Here is a 19,812-nt window from a genome sequence, read left to right as displayed (position 1 = left end):
TCAGCGTTTATGGGATCAAAACAGCAGATTAGCCACACCCTCTCCAAACCAAAAAGGGCGTTTGTGGGATTTGATGGACGCGCTAAATGTCCAATGAGAGCGCAGAGCTGCCCTAGCAACTCCACACAGGAACCAATCAAGGAAACTCTAAGGATAAACTCACATTTTTTCTGTTTAGGGAGGCTGATAGAAGAGAGGGATCGTGGCAGTGAGCTCAATGGACCAGGTTTGCTCGAAATGTAAAGGTGAAAAAGCATTAGGAGTGATTTATAAAGATTAACATTTCTTTTATAAGTATAAACAGTCAATTTTAAGAAGTTACTTGGCTTATGCTACTATACTGTAAACGTATGAGGGTCTTTATTTACCTACTAATGTGACGCAACAGCATCAGTGGATCTACAACCAGAATCTTTGAACAAAAGGACAGCTTTAGTGTTGTACTGGACATGACATTTTAAACACAGAAAAGACTAGTGAAGAATATGTAGCTTTGTTTTTAAAACAACTAACGTTACATTGTTAAGTTGCACTGGTTCTGAGATATTTAACACAAGTCCATCAAAGGACAGTTACATGATGTACCAGAATGGGTCATCGGGCTGATGTGAAGATGAACCACAGGAGCAGCCCAGCAAAAGCTTATGATTTCCTCCTGAAATTCCTGCTGGTGGGAGACAGTGATGTTGGGAAAGGGGAAATACTGGCCAGTCTACAGGATGGGTCCAGTGAGTCACCCTATGGATACAATATGGGTAAGTTTTGATCTCTGTACTGTACAAATGAAACTAAATTTAGTCGGTCTGCGCATTTCTAAATAAATCTATTATCATGGATTGTAGTTTATTCAACATTTCTATCATACACATGATGATCAGAAAGTCAGAATACAACTAACAAGCATCATGTGTACATCACTTATTGAGAACTGTTTCAGTTGTTTTGTCACCAAAAATGTTGTCAAGCTAGGCAATGTTAACAAAAAATCTTTATACACTGAAAACAAGGGATCACCATCTGTATTACATTTATTTTAAATCTTTAATTTATTATAACAGTTATTATGCCACATATATTAAACACCAAGATCACATCAAGCCCTGGTTTGTCCAGCTCTTATTTACAGCTCAGCAGTAGTTGTAGTTATTGGTTACTCCCTGTTTTGGAAAAAGTAACTCTTCCCGGAGGACAAAATCAACTGTAGTGAACCCCCCTTTGGGCTTTCACAGGCAGCTAAACAAAATATTTTTCATGTGTCTTGCCTATAAGGCCAACAGCATTCTTTATGTGATGCAAACAAGTTGCTTTTATCACATAACTAACAAAGCACAACATCTTTACATGTATGTAATGTCTTGCATATCGAATATTAACTCCGTAGCAACCAGCTCTCGATGTGACAGTCCTTTACATCTCTTAATTCTTAATAGTTTACATATTTTCTCCAGAATGCTGTTTTATTGTTTTTACTCTATGCATGTTTGAACAGAAAGAACAATGCACTACATATGCCGTTTTTAAATGTCACTGGATTTGGGCAAAGTCCAAAGTCTGATGAACATTGCAAGTCTCTAACAGCTTAAATTACACTGTAGCGATTTAGCAAGTAAATTGACAGCCAACCTCTTCAGAGACTGACTGAGATCTGGGTGGTTTGCACAGTTGTGTACTCTTTTATCCAAGCAGCTGAGGAAGGAATGCCAGCCACTTATAGAAGAGGGGCAACAGGTTATAGCAGGGGTCGGCAACCTACGGCACGCGTGCCAACAGTGGCATGCAGGGGGATAATCGCTGGCACACAAGCAATAGGGAAAACTACATTCTAAAAACTGCTGGGTTGAAAACAATCCAATTTGGGTTATTTTGGCAACCCAGCACTTGGTCAAAAAGGGATGAACCCAGCGCTGGGTTATTTTAACCCAACAAGTTGGGTTATTATGTTTAACCCAGCATGCTGGGTTGCTTTTTTTATGGTTTGAAATTACTACATTGCTAGGCTAAAATGAACCCAAATCGAGCTAGGCATTAAACCTACAAATCTTGTTCATTTTAAAATCACCTTTACACATAAATAATAACTATCAAAAGGTAAATATTTATTAAAAACAAGACAAAACAGTCAAAAAATAGCATGCATGTAAGTAGAAATGCAGAAGAGTATGGCATTAACAGTTACTGACTTTATAAATAAAGCATTGGACATTTGTTGAATATAACTTTAAGATCAAATTTGACTTTTTTGGTAAATTTTATATACTGTAGAAAAATATACAAAAACATTATTATACAATAATTGTACAATTAGTTAAGTTCTTTACAAACTATTCTGGCATGACAGTACACAAATAAACCACAACATTAACACTGATATTATAACATTTAACAGATGTGTGTGTGTGTGTGTGTGTGTGTGTGTGTGTGTGTGTGTGTGTGTGTGAAAGTATGTGAGCATGTGTATGAATGACAGAGTGTAAACTCCATTTCTACTAAACAACACAGAACAAGCATTTAACATTTTGTTTTTACAAATTATACACTTACAGTTTGTTTCATAGACTATGGATACAGATCATGCATCACTGTCAATTTTCATGATCTCTTTAGCATGATTGATGTAGTCATAAAAAAGCCCCATCAGCACAGCATGTGACATCTTCTACATCATCCAGGGCAGCCTCCTCCTTTTAAACCACTGTTGCATCAGTTTAGGGGAAAGGACATTCTCTTCTTTGACCAGCATTCATCCCAGTCACCGCCTGTTCTTCATCAGTGGCCTAAAAAGAGAAAAACTTTTGAAAAAAGAAAACATTTAATTAAACTCTATCCATTTTCAGATAGAGGTGTATTCACATCAGTAAGGATAGGTAAATAGTCTGTTTTATAATTTCAACACTTTGTGTGGTTGTTTAATGTCTCTGTCTACCACAGCGCTCTAGAATGCTACAATAGCAGCACTAGTGTGAGGGCATGTAATATTGTTTGAATAAATATTGCTTTTAGAAAGCTACTTCTTTACTGAAACATTAAAACAGACATGACATTCACATACCTCACAAATTGTTGTGTACGTGGAGGGCTGCTTTTCAAAGGGTTAGTTCACCAAAAAATGGAAATGGTCATAATTTACTCTTCCCCATGTTGTTCCAGACCCATACAAACTTTGCTAATTTTTGGAACACAAATAAATATATTTAATATTCTCTTAATTTTTGTCCTCCATTGCTAGTCTGGGAGACCAGTATTTTCTTTTGAACAGACATGTTCGCTATCATATAATTTAAAGGAGCCATGTGTAATGTCTGGCAAAAGAATCAAGTCATACTCCACATTCCATACCAGATGGGGGCAGTATGCCTCAATAAAGTGAATTGGTCTACTCTAGAGTAACAAAACGAGAAACGGCATAGTCTCTATGCTCCGCCCCTACCTTCACAACAACCCTAGAGCCATAGCCGAAGCCTAAAGGACGTTTTAACTGCAGAGGAACGTTGGGTGATGTCAATTGATTTTGAAACATGACATCTTCAAGCTACTCCCCTTCACCTTTACCAGTGAATATGTTCATATTCGTTTTGTTCATATTACATTTTGAGTTGTATATACACATTATTTGAATTAAATTAATTTGACAGACAGCATTCTGTCAACATCAACCAAGCTAGCGCCAACCAACGTAACCAGAGCTGCCAACTCTCAAGCATTCACCGTGAGACACACGCAATTGACTCTTTTCACACGCTTTCAAAAACTTGACCGCTCTGAATATAGTGAGTGAGTGCGCGCGCGGCCGGGGCGCTCTCTCTTTCTCGGGTTCATTATCATCAAAGACATTTCAAGCTTCTTAGGTAATGTTACATTTTAGCATCAGCTTGGTAGAGATGGGCTTTGGTAGATAACAGGTGAAAACCGGATCGGATCTGTGGGTAAATTATAGCTAGCTAATTATCAAACGCAGCTACGGTTAGCCATCGCAAACATTAGCACGTTTATCGAACAGCCTTCGATACATTTCTATGTTATAACTTCCCGAAAATAAATACGCAAACATATAAAACAAACTTCTAGCGAAATACTAACAGCATCTTACTTACCAATCCAAAAGAAATGTTGCAAGTTCGGAGTCGAACCTCATTTCTTTCAAGTCCATCAGTTGTCTCCAGCGATGGAAAGCAATGCCGATGTTTACTCTGGCTCGTCTCCTTTTCTTATCGGATTTGATTTGTGATTCCGAGCGCGGGTGGTGGTGGTAGGTGTCTCTTGCCAAGGGCTTCAGCCATCCTTCCGCTCTCTTCCCTGAACTGAACTGTTTCACGATTGACATCAGGTTCAAGTACGCCCACAAGCCGTGCGAGTTATTCGTGTATTGCAGGTTGGCTGGTGGTTATGTTGCCCGCATACCGCCTCCCATGGCCGAAACTGGTATTACGACACCTGTCGGGCCGTGGCTAGTAATGCTAATGCTAATTAAGGTTGATATCTCTGCAGCACTATAACGTGACATTTTTTTAATGACATCATCGCCCTTATTTCTTCTCATTCTTTTGATGCGTGTAGGTCATTTTTTGGATATTTTTACCTCAATTTTTACACATGGCAACTTTAAGATTTATTCATATATAAATATCGGAATGGATTACTTCTACAATAACTCTGTTTATGAGGCTTGAAAATACAGATTATTTAGACTCTCAATGGATTAACAAAAAATTATGAGAAAATTAAAAATATATTCATTTGTGTTGTAAAGACAGGCAAAAGTCTTATAGGTTTGGAATGACATGAGGGCAAGTAAATTATTTTTTGTGTGAACTGTTCCTTTAAGAAAGGAAGACCAAGAATGATGACTCTCCAAATCAGACATCTCCAAAGTTGGTTTGAGTTCTGCAATGAAAAACACAGACATCAATGGTTTTCATGAAATATGAGCACTTAATCACACTGTTGTTGCATCAAAATGTGAAGTAAACAGGCAGGAGACTACAGAAAAATTTATTTTCTAAAAATAACTCACATCAGTCTCAAAAGAATTAAGTTATCTAGTCTCTGGCGTTTAACATCTACAAAAACAAACATTCTTTTAGTCTTAGTAAAAAAAAAAATTATAACATGATGGAATTATGAAGTTTACATTACTTGAATTAAAACCGTCTTTCCCTCTCTTCTGAAGAAGCTGAGAAAATCGCCTCCTCCTCACAAAAGCAGGCTTCTGTGTAACGTTAGTTAACTCCCGGCGCAGGCACAATGAAGACACAAGCTCAACAAGTCTGAAATATTACATGCAAAACATAACTTTTTACAATTACCACTTTAACAGCCTCAAAATAATTATGCTAGTCTTTATTACATAACATCAGTTTCCTTTAGGAAACTAAAGTACATTCAGTTTAACCGCAAAAAATAAGATAACAAATTAACATGAGTGTAACCGTAACCATAACTGTCTGTTAACACCTCAAAAAGTGCAGATATTGTAAAATCTTATGTAAATATGACATAAGACACTCACAGACGTTATAGTAAAAGTACCTCTTCCGTTCAGTAAAAGAGGCCGTTAAGACCTCCGTTTCTGAGGCTAAAACTGCATCCGTGTATTTTTCAATATAAGCTCTTTTATCTCCGCCTTTCATGAAACCTCAAAATACTCCCAGACATAAACAATGAATGATAACTTTACATTTTGAATCTTTACTTACCATAATGTCTTTCACTCATTTCTCTTCTTTTTTACGCTGAGAAAATGGTGGCTTCTCGCACTGGTGTCGTCCGAATTTAAAGTGATGTGCGTGCTCTCTTTCACGTCCGCGTTCCCAACCCAGCGCCACTGGGTTATGATCAAGACCAATTTTCAACCCAACGTCCTACTCATCGGTCTCAACCCAGCATTTGTGTTGAAAAAACAACCCAGCGTTTTTTAGAGTGAACATACGTAAATTTTGAGGTAATAACTTATCATAGTCACACAGTCTGTTAGGAGCTATAAATACTATTAAAGTGTGAGAATTAACTTGCACTGTTGCTGTTGCACTGTAAGCTGTTGGCACAGTGGTTAACCAGAAATATTAAAAATGGCAAGTCATGCCGAGAAGGTTGCCGACCCCTGGGTTATAGGAACAAAATCATCTTTAGACCAAGAGCCTTTAAATAGTATTTTAATTGCTTGGATAGGCATATTACTATATTCTTTAAAGAATAGTTCACACACACACACACACACACACACACACACACACACACACACACACACACACACACACACACACACACAAAAAAAAAACATTTGCTAACATTTACTCAGCCTCAGGCCCTTCAAGATGTAGATGAGTTTGTTTCTTCATCAACATATTTCTTCAACAGCTTTGGAGAAATTTAACATGACATCACTTGTATCACCCCTGTATTACAGGGTGTATGTGAAGATTGTTTTAAGTTCACTTAAATTATAATTTTTATATTTTTTAAAGTCTAATAAATGTTAAAAATAAATGTTAAAATTGATAGCTCTCATTTACTGTAATGTTGAATGGCTATAGTCAATGGTTAAATATAAGAGGAAAAAAATCTTAGAGACGTCAGTATTGATATCAGTGATAATCGCATTTAGTCATAAAAAAGATGCCATTTTTGCTCCATCAATTGTTTCAAAAACTAATGCAGCCAAGCCAAATACATCCTCCTAGAGTGTTAAGACCGTAATTAAGTCATAAACCTATTTCTAGTATGTTTTATATTATCAAACTTTTGATGTTCAACAAAATAAGACATGCTTCACATCTTTTTGAAAAATTACACACATGCGCAGTATCATCAGATCATCGGTGCTCAAATCAGATGCTTGTATTCTATTATTTATCTATTAAGTAATTAAGTAATTTGTGGATTAGTGTTTAATGGAGACGTAAACTCTTTCAAACGATTCAGTCTGATTCTGTGAACTGGTTTGACTGGTTCACTAAGAACCAGTTTAATACAACGATTTGTTCGCTAATCGGACATCACTATTATTCTGACACAACATGAATGCAGTATAATCTAACTAGTGATTAGGTGTGGTGTTGATGCTTCTTACGTCTATATAGGAGCACCAGAGGGCAAATATTTAAATCGACAGCTCAGGCATTTAAATGGATACTCCACCCCAAAATGAAAATTTTGTAATTATTCACTTACCCCCATGTCGTTCCGAACCCATAAAAGCTTTGTTCGTCTTTGGAACACAATTTAAGTTATTTTGGATGAAAACCGGGAGTCTTGTGACTGTCCCATTGACTGCCAACTAAATGACAATTTTAAGGTCCAGATAAGTATGAAAGACATCGTCAGAACAGTCCATCTGCCATCAGTGGTTCAACTGTAACGTTATAAAGCAACGAGAATACTTTTTGTATGCGAAGAAAACAAAAATAACGACTTTATTCAACAATTTTTCTCCACATCACCATAGTGCCATTTTGGAGAATATCTGCTGAACGCAAACAGCGTACGCTTTTCTGTGTCAGCCGTACGGCACGGATGCCCTCTTTTCATTCAAATCAAAGCATAAATACACGTAGAAAACGTGTCCTAGTGTCGCAGTTCATTATTTTGATAATGAACTGCAATGTAAGTTTGAATTGCTAGAATACTAGGCGCCAGCGCGATCGAAACAGCTGAGACATAAAAATAAAAAAAAAAACACTTTTTGGAGTAAGATATAATCCGCATAAGAGTTTACTTTCATTTGAGCACACTTACAATAAAAACAGATTTGTGCTCTTGTAAAATAAAGCAAACAAACAGAATGCGCTTTGTCATCCTTTTTTTTACATGAACTTATTAAGCGCCGCCACACTTCTTTTTATTTCTTTCTTTTTTTTTATGAAAACAAATTGTTATTTTTATGTTAGGCCTATTACTTATATAGGCTATACATTTTCCTTAAAGCATGCCATTTTGTCCCAGGGCTTGAAAACCCTGCCCTAGACTAGTTAGGTCTATGCAGAAACTTGTGAACGATGCTCAGCGTCACCCTTTAGTGACATCATTGAATGCTCCAGCAAAACGTATTGTCAGTGTCGGTCACAGTGTCTTTTAATTGCTGTTTTGAATCCAGCATTTATTTATTTACAAATTATAAGCTCTGATTATGACAAGTGTGGTATAAAAGCTTTGTTTATTAGAGGAATAATTGGTTAGCTGGAAAATGTTACCTCGCTATGCTTTTGGATGCGTTCTAGCCCATTGCCTACATTTACGCGGCTTTGTTCTGGTTTGACGGTTGGTCACAAATTTCCCCAAATTCAGTAATATTTAGGCATTGTTTCTTTTCCTAAATTCTCACCGTCTAACCCTCTAATTCCACAGGTGTACTTTATTGTCTTTCACTTTTAATAACTGTTTTTGCATCTCTTACTGTGGTAAACATGCGGGAAGAGAAATTAAAGATTTCATGAATTAAGAATTTGTTTGATTTATTAATTTGTTCCCTTATTTCAGTTAAATCATGGGTTATTTAAAGAACAAATTAATAAGACGTGGACAGTTGCCACAAATTAATAGGTCATAGGAACGAATTAACAAGTTGATAGCCTTTCTGTCCTGTGTCCCGCAGCCCTGCAAAGCACACAATATGAAACAATTGTCTGGGGAAATCACTTAGTTACTACATTTCTATTGCTTTCCATGTTGAATAACTTTGTGTTGTTTCTATTTTAATGTACTTTTAAAGTTTAAATCACATTAAAAGCTTAATTTGTACATTATGAATGAATGTTGATGCGTTTATATACCGTCACCATCACTCACAGCCACTCGCACATGTTTTGCCCATGAGCTGCACGCAGCCCAAAATCAAACCGTTTAATCGACCATGTTTGCTTTAATAGATTGCATCTTTTATAGACAATTAATTCATCATTGATTAATCGTTGACATCCCTAATTACAATATGGATATTTTCACTTGAAAAGAGGTTAATTGACTGTGGATTACTTGTAGATTATTGTAATGTTTTTATCAGCTGTTTGAACGCTCATTCTGACGGCACCCATTCACTGCAGGGGGTGAGCAAGTACTGTAATGTTAATTTTCTCCAAATCTGTTGTGATAAAGAAACAATCTCATTTACATCTCGGATGGCTTGAGGATATGTAAATTGTTAAGCAAATCTTCCTTTTTGGGTTAACTATTCCTTTATAGTCAACATGAATTGCCATTCTCAACCCAATTTAGTAATATGACGTATTTCTGAGCAAGACGGGACTTTAGTAGATTGTGAAAAGTGTGTTTCCCAAACCAGAATGAATAGCCTGATGTTAACAAAGAAGGAATGTGGTTTCAGAGTATGAGAACATTATTGAATTTTGATTAATCATTATGACAACAAACTTATTTTTGGAAAAAGGTGCATTGATTAATAACTCAGATCAGGGATGTACGGTAACAAAGCAAACGGTCAATTTTATTTTCATGTTAACTTTAAACAGTTGCTCTTTTCTAGCGCTACAGTGATGAAAATTTAATATCCCACTGCAGGCTTGTGAAAGTGACTTCATACTACATTCATTTACATACTCTCTAGAAAAAATATAGCCCCTGTAGGGCCAGTAAACAGCTCTGCCAGGATGCTAATACTTGGAAAACAGTTTCTAAAACATTGGGTGTGCAAGCAATTAATAGACCATTGCTGGAGCTTTTGCTTACTAGATTCAGAACATATTCTACATCCTATTCTGTCGTATTTTATAACTTGTGTATTTATTTTGTATTGTAACCTTGGGAGCAACTCACAAAAATCCTTATAAGTGCGTACTGTATGTACATGGTCGATAAACTCCATTATGATTAGACGGGGAGAGCTCTTGCCTAACAACCTTGCCAGCAGACGTCTTTGTTGGAATTTCTGTTTATAGAGATTATTACAACTGGCCAAAACTCTTACGTAACTGTGCTCTCCAACTGCTGATTGAAATGCGGCCGAGCCGAGGGGAATGAGGATCCAGCCAGGCTCTGCTGGTGATAAAACATTATGATGTTTATCTAAAAACACTTTCATGTACCTTTCAAGCCACTTGTTTGTTTGAACGATGAAAAGAGTTTATTGACTGTTGGTTTTAAAGGAACAGTGACAGCTGAAGCCTTGCAGCTGTTCTTCTCCAAGACAGAAATCAGTTCTGTGCCACTGAAACCTTTATCCCACTGTCTTATAAATAAATAACGTACAGGCTGATTTGTTGCTCAGTGTGTTTTAGTTTATGTAAGGCCTGTGGAGATTAATCAGGGTAGACGGCATATTGAATTGTGCACAAATTAAAACAAGGCTATGAATGGTAGTAGAACAGTATGATTTTCGATCACATGTAAGACGATACAACACACTTCAATTTTTTTTTTTTTTTTTTTTGTAAATGTTATATTACCTTATACTGGACGTATACGCTCACCTTGCAGTGTTGAAAGCAAATATTTCCTGATTGTGGATGTATTGCTTATCGGCACCATATTGGTCATTGGCCAGTATTAGAGGTTTTTGTAATTTGTTGGTATGAGTCAATATTGTGGTGATGAATGTTTATTTTTGCATGCTCATTTTCTGTATGGATGTTTTTTTTTTTTGTTTGTTTGGTTTTTTAGATCATTTTTGCTATTATCTAACACACTCTTAAGTTAATATTTAAAAACACTAATAAATTTATAACACTGTTAAATATAATATTGAGAATCTAAAAGTAAATCTTAAAATGAATATTGATTATACTGTGTATCATGGACAAAAAATACAATGGAAGTCAACGGGAACCAAAAATGTTTGGTTATCAGCATTCTCCAAAATATCTATCTTGTTTTTAGAAGATGCATACAGGTTTGGAATGCCATTAAGATGAGTTAATGCTGACAAAAATATAATTTTGGGAGGACTGTGCAAATTAATATAGAACTTAAGTATCAGCCAATTTTGGTACTGATACAACTCCAGTCTTTACTTACATGTGGGTCTTCATGATATAAAAAATGTTTAAATGTACCTTTTATTTGTTTATTTTTATTTTTATTTATATATTTATTTTTTAATGAGGGAGAAATAACTTTAACTGTGGTGTCTACCCTGGCTGAGGTCTATGTGAGTTTAATTATGCTGGTTTAAAATCCAACTGATCTGTTTGATGTTTTTTGAGGTCAACCACGATGTCTCCACAGGCCACAAAGCAGCTTGCAGTATTTTTGGTTTGTGTGTAATTTCGTGACTTGAAGTGGATCAGTAAGTGTTAGGAACTGTTTCCTCCCTCAGCTTTAAATTTTGAACACTATTATCCACGGAGGCTTCATCCTCGTCCACTTACTCCTGTTGATCCAGCATATGTGTCATCCCATCAGAAAAGGTCTATGGCTCTCTGTTGGTTGCTGTGAGGGAGGCGAGGAGAGGTGCAGAGCAGGGTAATTGTGCGGGGAGACAGAAAGAGTTAGTGTGAAAAAATCTCTCAGGATGAATCAGAGCTTGCCCACACAAACAGGAAGACTGCATCCTACAGGCAGACATTTTTATAAAGAAAAAAAATACTAGAGAGCTGGTGTTATACAATATTTGAATTAATTATTTCACAATAAGTCTTTTATCAAAAGCTTGATAAAAGATTTATTTAGTGGTGGAAAATATGATGTAAGTGCTGGTCATGTTTATTTGATAAAATATATTTTTGTACTTAAGACAGTCATCTAATTAACTTAAGCATTTATTGTTCAACCAAACCATTTTTAAAGAAATTAATACTTTTATTCTGCAATGACAAATACATTTAATCAGAAGTGACAGTAAAGACTTTTGCATTGTTACAAAACAAATTTTATTTCAAATAAATGCTGTTCTTTTGAACTTTCTGTTCATCAAAGAATTGTGAAAAAAAAAAAAAATTATTATTGTACCCACAAAAATATTAACCAGTACAACTGTTTTTAAATATTTATTATAATGATAATGTAATGTTTATCATCCAAATCAACATATTAGAATAATTTCAGTACTGGAAATTCAGCTTTGCTGGAATAAATTAATTTTAAAATATATTAAAATAGAAAATGCTTATTTTAAAAAGTAATAATATTTCACAATATTACTGTTTTTACTTTATATTTGCTCAAATAAAGGCAGCCTTGTTGAGCATAAAACGTAAAAAAAAAAAAAAAAAAAAAAAATACCTTACAGACCCAAACCTTTTGAATTTCCTAATTAAATCAATTTAACAGATATTATCTGAAGCATAATAATAATAGCCTATTGTATTACAAATAATTTTTTTGTTGTTTTTTTTTTTTTTGCATTTATAATTTATAATAGTTTTATAGAACTAATGCATTATGTTTTCACTGAGGACTTAGTACCTGATATACTTAATTTTTAATGTGCAGAACATGAGGGTTAAACCTCACCATTAGTGCATACCTTTGGATATGCTGTAATTCACCAAGTGACCTCACAGTTCACAGGGTGACTTGGGATTGTGATTGGTTCATTTGGTTCCATTCTGTAGTGACATTGATGGTGTTTTCAAATCCTCTTTCTGTCACTTTAATGGAATCTCCCAGTTGTTCCATGTATATTTTCACAGTGTTGGGTTTCACTCTCATCGCAGTGGAATGTGTGATGGGCTCTGAAATTCCCTAGGATAAAGAGCATTCAGAATACCAGTGTGTATATATGTGTGTGCAACCTGGAACCCCCACAGAGGTGACACTAAAGCTTTCCAATCTCAGCCCAGGCATCCTCCTCGAGTGTCATGTTCATACCAGCAGACATCACTTAATCATAGTTGCTGTCACCTAAATGCATGATCAAAAGAGGGACATTGTAAATCAAATATTGGTTAGGAGTGAAAGAATTTAGTCTTTATTTGAACAAAATATGCAACACTTTCCCTGGAACATTTTTCAGTGGTTCTTATTATTAGTGGTGTTTGCTAAGGCATTATTATTGCTTATACTAGGAATTTGAAAAAGTCCTAACACTAAGTATTAATTCAAATTTGTTGCGTAATTCATCCTGCACTGTTTGTTATCTGCTTGAACAAAATACATTTTGCCTGGCAGACAATTAAATAGCCGTATGTAGGGACCAGAATATAATTTAGACTTGGAAGTGGAATCTTTTGACTCGGACCACTAACCAACTGCCTAGAACTACCTACCACATATAGTAATAACATGCTAAAAACCAACCAGAAGATATTAGTAATTACATAGTTTACTTTACACGTAAAGACATTGTTGATCATTGTTGAATGCATACTAGCAAAAATCTTACTGACCCCCTTTTGACTGTTTAAGGTTAAATGTGTATTTATTTATTTATTTATTTATTTTTGCTTATAGTATAATTTAATGTACATATAGTTTAATGTTTACTGTGTTATGTGAACATTCTAACCTGCCTGACTGGCTCAACCAATAGTGTGAATTTGGAGAGGTACTGTCTGGGTTTTTTTTTACCAATTGCAGACAGGAAACACGTTTGAAAACAGTCATTATTTTTGCAGTTGCACTTGGTGATACTGGTGCTGCAGAAATTAGACACTTCACCTTTAATAATTTTGTTATTCTTCTTCACTTGTAGGAATTGACTACAAGACAACTACCATACTGCTCGATGGACGCAGAGTCAAGCTCCAGCTTTGGTGAGTAGCTTTACATCACAGTTACTTTTCCTTTTAAACTGGAAACCCATGACTGCAGCACCTGACAGTTCCTAGAAATACATGTTGAACTTTAAAGTTTCAACTTGATTTCCTCCTATTATCTTATTGAACTCAAACCGAGCATGAAGAGAGATTAAAGATCACCCCCTCCAGTTCATCATGCCTGTGTACACTCAATAAAGTCCTGTTGGTTTCCAAAATATGAAGTGAACATGCCAAACGTCTGGCTATGTTAATTACAGCATTCCTCAACAAACTCTTCCGATAAAAAATTCAGCCAAGTCAATCCCACTAGCCATGCCTAGAACTTGTTTATAAATTCTGGCGCATTTTAAGAGAGCTGAGCTTTTTGCAAGAGTCTGGAATCAATTATTGATAATCTGGCCTTGACAGACGAAACATTTTAGAGCAGAGTGTTTGTGATATTCCAGCCCTTCCCGCTACAACATGACTGGCACATCTTGGTGCTGCGCTCATCCCTGGATGGTGAATGATTCATTTCACTGCTCCTACTCAAAGTCTGCTGCCCTGGCACCAACCACAGAGAGCTCCTCATGCCACCAGGCAGAGGCAAAGACAATAGCTACAGAAGTATTGAAGAACAGAAGTAAGATGAATGTGTTCTTTGTCATGCGGACCCTATGTGTTGTTTTCTTTTTTTGCAGGGACACCTCAGGACAAGGCAGATTCTGCACCATATTCCGCTCATATTCCAGAGGAGCACAGGTATTACGGCAATAAATTATAAAAACACTGTATGGAAAAATACAATGAGTAGCTATTTATAATTATAATTAATATATTTCATATAAGAATATTTATAATAATTTATTTGAATTTGTTTAAATAAAATCTTAAGTTATTTTTAATTGTTTTATTCATAAATGTAAATATAATAAATGTAAAATATTTTTACATGATTTATCAGTCACCATTTGTGAGTTTGTGAATAGCTGTCTTAGATGTAGATAATTTAAGTAATGTGTAAAAATCTTGTTAATTATTTATAATTATAGTTATTCATGTTAAAAAAGTTATTAATTTAAATTATATTTAAAAATATTTTTATTTTTCATTATTTTCTTTATAATTGTTATTATTATTTTTCATAATTGCTATTCAATTTTGTTATGATTTTCATCAGACATCATTTGTGTGGTTGTGTGTAAGCCCATTGTATATCATATGCAAAGAGACTTTAGGAAATGGGCTTTTAAATATCTCTGAAATCCCAGTGTTCCCAGACAGTTGTTAAACACTCCACCCAATGACTAGCAGTTCCTGTTGAAAGTGTGGTATGCTATAAATCGGAGTGGACTGGTGTTGTCGACATGACATTTCCTGGCTCTGGCAAACACAGATATCCTAATAACAGAAACTCTTGGAGCAAAGCCACATTCTGTATTGACATTACATCGTAAACATCTCTGCCAACAAATTTAGTCACGTACTGCATGAGATGTTAAATAACACCACGTCCAGTACCACCCTGACTTTGAAAAACATTTATCATCTAATTCGATCTCAAAAGCTTATGGTCTCAATTTTTTCTTTCATTTTGAATTGAAAGTGCATTAAAGTTTAACATACTGTATGCTGTCTTTAACAAATTTTGTTTCTCACAGGGTGTTATCCTTGTATATGACATCACAAACCGGTGGTCTTTTGATGGCATCGACAGATGGATTAAAGAGATTGATGAGGTAAAATCAGGTCAAAACTACTGTAGTTACAGTATTAAGCATGTTAAATATGCAGTGCATTATGATTAAGGGTATAAAAAGACGTGAGCTCATACTAGTGGCTTTTGAATTTCATTGAATAAAACATAAGCTTGAGAAAGTGATAAAATAGATGTAGGGCTGGGCGATGTATCGCATGCAATTGTCACAATTATCGCAAGGCGATTCATCTGCGATAATGAACGCGATATTGCGTAGCTTTTCAGTGATCTACGGCTCTGTATATTAAATGCAGCTCCATTTGAAAGCAGGTGATGGCGATTTAGCGGTAATCAGGGAACCGGCTTTACTGACGAAATGCGCGTGACAATTGCATGTGATACATCGCCCAGCCCTAAATAGATGTGTATTTCTGTTTTTCAGGAAATGTGCATGTTATGCAACTCACTAACAACAAATATACTTATAATCATTGCAATAATACATGATAGTAACAAAGGCTCTGTAACTAATATGTGTAGCTTGATGATGCACACAGCATTTTCTTTCAAAATTGCTTTATTATTAAAGTGATTGTCTTGACATAATAATATAAAACAAATCAGCAAACCAGTTATGTCCTGAAGGTTTTTTGTTGTTGTTGTTGTTTTTACCCAGCATGCACCAGGTGTTCCAAAGATTCTGGTGGGAAACAGGCTTCACCTGGCCTATAAACGTCAGGTGACCACCGAGCACGCCCAGGCTTTCGCAGAGCGACTGGGCGTCACATTCTTTGAGGTCAGCCCTCTCTGTAACTTCAACATTACTGAGTCCTTCACTGAGCTGGCCCGAATTGTGCTCATGAGGCATGGTATGGAGCGACTTTGGAGACCCAATAAAGGTAAAAAGCCTCTACGGTCAGGCTTCATATAAAAAATTAAAATAAATCATTTATTTATAATACGGCTATGTCTTTTACATTTAGACATGTATGATATGGACATTATCTAACTGGGGGGTTCACTTTTGTAGCTATGTAATATTTTGAAAATATAATAACACAAAACATATGGAAAGTGGAATAATAACATTTTGTAATTATCATATGTATTTGATTGTTTCTTGTAAATAAACATTTCAGGATCATTTCAGTCACTTTACAAAACAGTTTATTTTTTTTTTTTTTTACAAGAAATATATATTTAGTAAGAATATTGTTGTCACTAGAGGTGAATAGGTTAAAAAATATATTCCTATGAAATTATAACATTTCTTATTATCATTCTCATTTTTCTCATTGTCATCTTTTTACATTACAAGTTACCTAAAACATGTTAATATCAAAAAAATAAACACTAAGATATACTATAAGATTGGGAACACAATTTTTGCCAATGTTTACACATATTGTGTAATCTGAATGTAAAAATAATTTAAACAATCAAAATATCCTACTTAACATAATTGAGAAACTAAGTGCAGGAATGAATTCATATGTTTAGTGGAAGTGTGAAATTCAAACTCATATGCTTATATGTAGTTACAGAAACGCATCTTTTTTTTAAAAAAATAAAATAAATAATAATATGTGTTAAAGAAGAAATTTGTAATTGAATTGTTGTTGACAGGCATAATTATAAAAAACAGATATTATATTATATTGTATTATATTATATTGCCAAACAGTATCATTCTGTGAAAATATTTTTTATTTTATATCTTTATTTTAAGAATTATTACAGAGAGAAAAGACAGTTAAACCTCTACAATCATCAGCAGTTCACAACAAAACCATTGCTGTCTTGTTTCACTACACTTCCATCAACATCTCCCTATGACTCATTATGTTGTTGAGGTTGGAAATGTTCTCTCCGGGAATAAAAAAAATCTTCATCATAAATGCTTCTTACATGAAATGATGCATTAAGGAACGCTGTTATAGAATAATGCAGACCTTTTAGTGGAGCCTTTTCTGAGAATGACCACATAAGCAACAGCAATACAAGTTTTTTTCCTCAGACCAATGCTGCAATTATGTATAGGCCAAAGGAACGCTTTAGAAACCTGAAGTATGCAAAGCTTTAAGACATTATGCTGCTCACAGCGGAGACACCCAGTGTTCAAATATCAATGTAACAGCCAGCTGCCCACACAGCACATTTCAGCTCTTAATCATAGCTTTGGTTTATGTTAGAAAAATGCTTTTAGGAACAAGGTCAATCGATATGAAAACATTTACTTAGCTTAGGTTAAAGCGTTTAAATAAAACATATGTTTATTTTGACTTGAGATTGTTTAAAGGCCAAGCAATATGATAAAACAACTTTCCATTGAAGTTTCCATTGAATGACTTCATCCTTTAAAGACAAACATTGCTGATTATAAACCATATAATGACAGATTTGAATTCCTGCAGTATTTTATGAAGAAATAATATCTAACATTTTTCCATACTTGTGAACTGAGGATGTTTTTATGGTCTCTAGTTGCATTTAACCTGATCCTGTTCTTTTCTTTTGTCCAGTGTTGAGTCTGCAGGACCTGTGCTGTCGTTCTATCGTTTCCTGCACTCCAGTGCACCTTGTGGACAAACTTCCCCTTCCTGTTGCCTTAAAGAGCCATCTGAAGTCCTTCTCCATGGCCAATGGTCTCAACGCCAGGATGATGCACGGCCGTTCCTACTCGGTCATAGCTAGTAGTGCTAAAAAAAGGAACGGAACCAAAAAATCCAAAATCATCTACCCGCCACTGAGTCCATCCCAGAACTGCACACGGACAAGCTGCAAGATTTCATAGATCAATGCAGTTGCTGTATTTACAATACACACTCACAATGCAATTTAAACAAGGAGCTAGTGTTCAAAATCACCATGGTCTTACAATAAATAAGAACAAGCGAGACAACTGTGGCCTGTGAGGTCTTTGATATATTAAGTGTTTGACCAGACTTGATCAACATGTTATTTAAAATATCCTCCTGGCCATATCGAAATTGTGATCGCTGGATAGATAGATGTAAGAGAGAGGATCTGTTTCTAAGTGTTACCAAGCCTTTATAATGCTCTGCATTGTTTAAATATACAAGTTCTTTGTCTTGTAAATGTATTGATGGTACTGCATTTTCCTGTGGAGGACTCTTTTTGCTACTGAACTTGGACCAAGCCAGCAGGAGAAACAGACAGCTTTCCTGTTTTGTGATCACTTTCAAAACGGACCTTACTGACAAGTAATACCAGCTTAATTTCCTTTAATACTTTTATTCAAACACTTTTCATGAGCTAAGAGAGTCAAGGTTGAGACGCAGCTCTTTGTATTGTGTATATAATTTGTTTTGTTTGATACTATATTATTACATTCTTAATTATTGTGATACACTTGATCTGTGACCAATATTGTTGTTAAACAATACATTTATATGGGAAACACACCAAAGACGTGAAAGATTAAAATGTGGCTTCATTTGTCACATTGAAAACAACTCTAATATTTCAGATTAATTTACACTGCAGGCAAACAGAAATTTCTAACATGCTATCATATCAGGTTTTAAATAAAGATCAGTGAAAAATCAAGAGGTCATGTCGTCTTTTATTATCTTCTGTCCTTATGTTCACTAGAGGGCGGTGTTTTCTTGTAGGTGGTCTTGAAATTTCTACCTACATTAGTAGTCTACTGTAACTGTGTGGTTTTAGAGTTGTGGTAGAGAAAAAAAAAAAAAATTAACCTTTAAATTGAATATATTATTTTTGTTTGATTTTAACAGCTCTTTGGAGTATTATTTTATTGGGACAATATATATATATGTATGTATTTTACCCGACATTTCATCTGTAACTGTTAAATCAAATACAAAATATAAATGCATCTATGTTTTTAGATCAAAGGAATACCAATTCTCCCTAATTCTAAAAGTTTTGAAAAACACACACGGAAGGTTTGATCCAGATCAAAGCCAAGAAGTGATCTGATTTCAGAATCCTTCCCCCACTTCTTTTGAACAAATTATGTTCTTTTGAAGCCAAACTTTGAAGGCTCGCTTAGTATTTTTGTTTATGTTAAGTCTGCCAACATCAGATAAAAACTAGAAAAAGATAAAAAAAAGTGAAAAAGGGTAAATAAATAAAATAGCTCACAATATAAACATTTAAATGTTCCATATAGAAGTTGCTATATTCATGTGAGTGTACATAATTTTAAACATTTTTAATTACATTTTTTTAATGGTACAGAACTATCTTGGCTTAAAATCTAGTATGTGAAATTACTATGTAGGAAAGAATATTTCAAATTTAGTCTGGGGTTCAGATTATGACATAATTTCCAAAGAATGCAACTGAGCATTTACTTTCAAATCAGAAAAGAATCTGTATAATCATATCTGTATAATTTATATTCTATGATGTGCAATAAAAAGCATAGAACATAGAGGGTTTGAACAGCGCATAAATCCATAATTATTAAACAACCTGCAGAGGGCATACTAGACACAT

The 19,812-nt window shown here is 34.9% G+C and overlaps 1 protein-coding gene across 1 annotated transcript; it reads left to right on the top strand.

Moving 5' to 3' along the window:
• The first annotated feature begins 167 nt into the window (after positions 1 to 167).
• rab40b (RAB40B, member RAS oncogene family) lies at positions 168 to 18,894 on the top strand. Its single transcript, XM_042767918.1, has 6 exons — positions 168 to 755; positions 13,580 to 13,640; positions 14,327 to 14,387; positions 15,287 to 15,364; positions 16,001 to 16,223; positions 17,847 to 18,894. The coding sequence occupies exons 1-6, from the start codon at positions 590 to 592 to the stop codon at positions 18,116 to 18,118; spliced, it is 861 nt and encodes a 286-aa protein (XP_042623852.1). The 5' UTR covers positions 168 to 589; the 3' UTR covers positions 18,119 to 18,894.
• The last annotated feature ends 918 nt before the right edge of the window (positions 18,895 to 19,812 follow it).

This window comes from Cyprinus carpio, chromosome A12 (genome assembly GCF_018340385.1).
Source record: "Cyprinus carpio isolate SPL01 chromosome A12, ASM1834038v1, whole genome shotgun sequence".
NCBI classification, from domain to species: Eukaryota; Metazoa; Chordata; class Actinopteri; order Cypriniformes; family Cyprinidae; genus Cyprinus; species Cyprinus carpio.
The sequence above is the reverse complement of the archived record's forward strand: the minus strand, read 5'-3'. Positions and strand labels throughout refer to the sequence as shown.

What these genes read in the sequence shown, in the direction of transcription:
- rab40b (XM_042767918.1), top strand. Translation starts at nt 590, where the DNA reads ATGGGTCATCGGGCTGATGTGAAGATGAACCACAGGAGCAGCCCAGCA. An exon ending in GGATTAAAGAGATTGATGAG is followed by an intron (nt 15,365 to 16,000) that starts GTAAAATCAGGT and finishes GTTTTTACCCAG; the next exon opens with CATGCACCAGGTGTTCCAAA. An exon ending in ACTTTGGAGACCCAATAAAG is followed by an intron (nt 16,224 to 17,846) that starts GTAAAAAGCCTC and finishes TCTTTTGTCCAG; the next exon opens with TGTTGAGTCTGCAGGACCTG.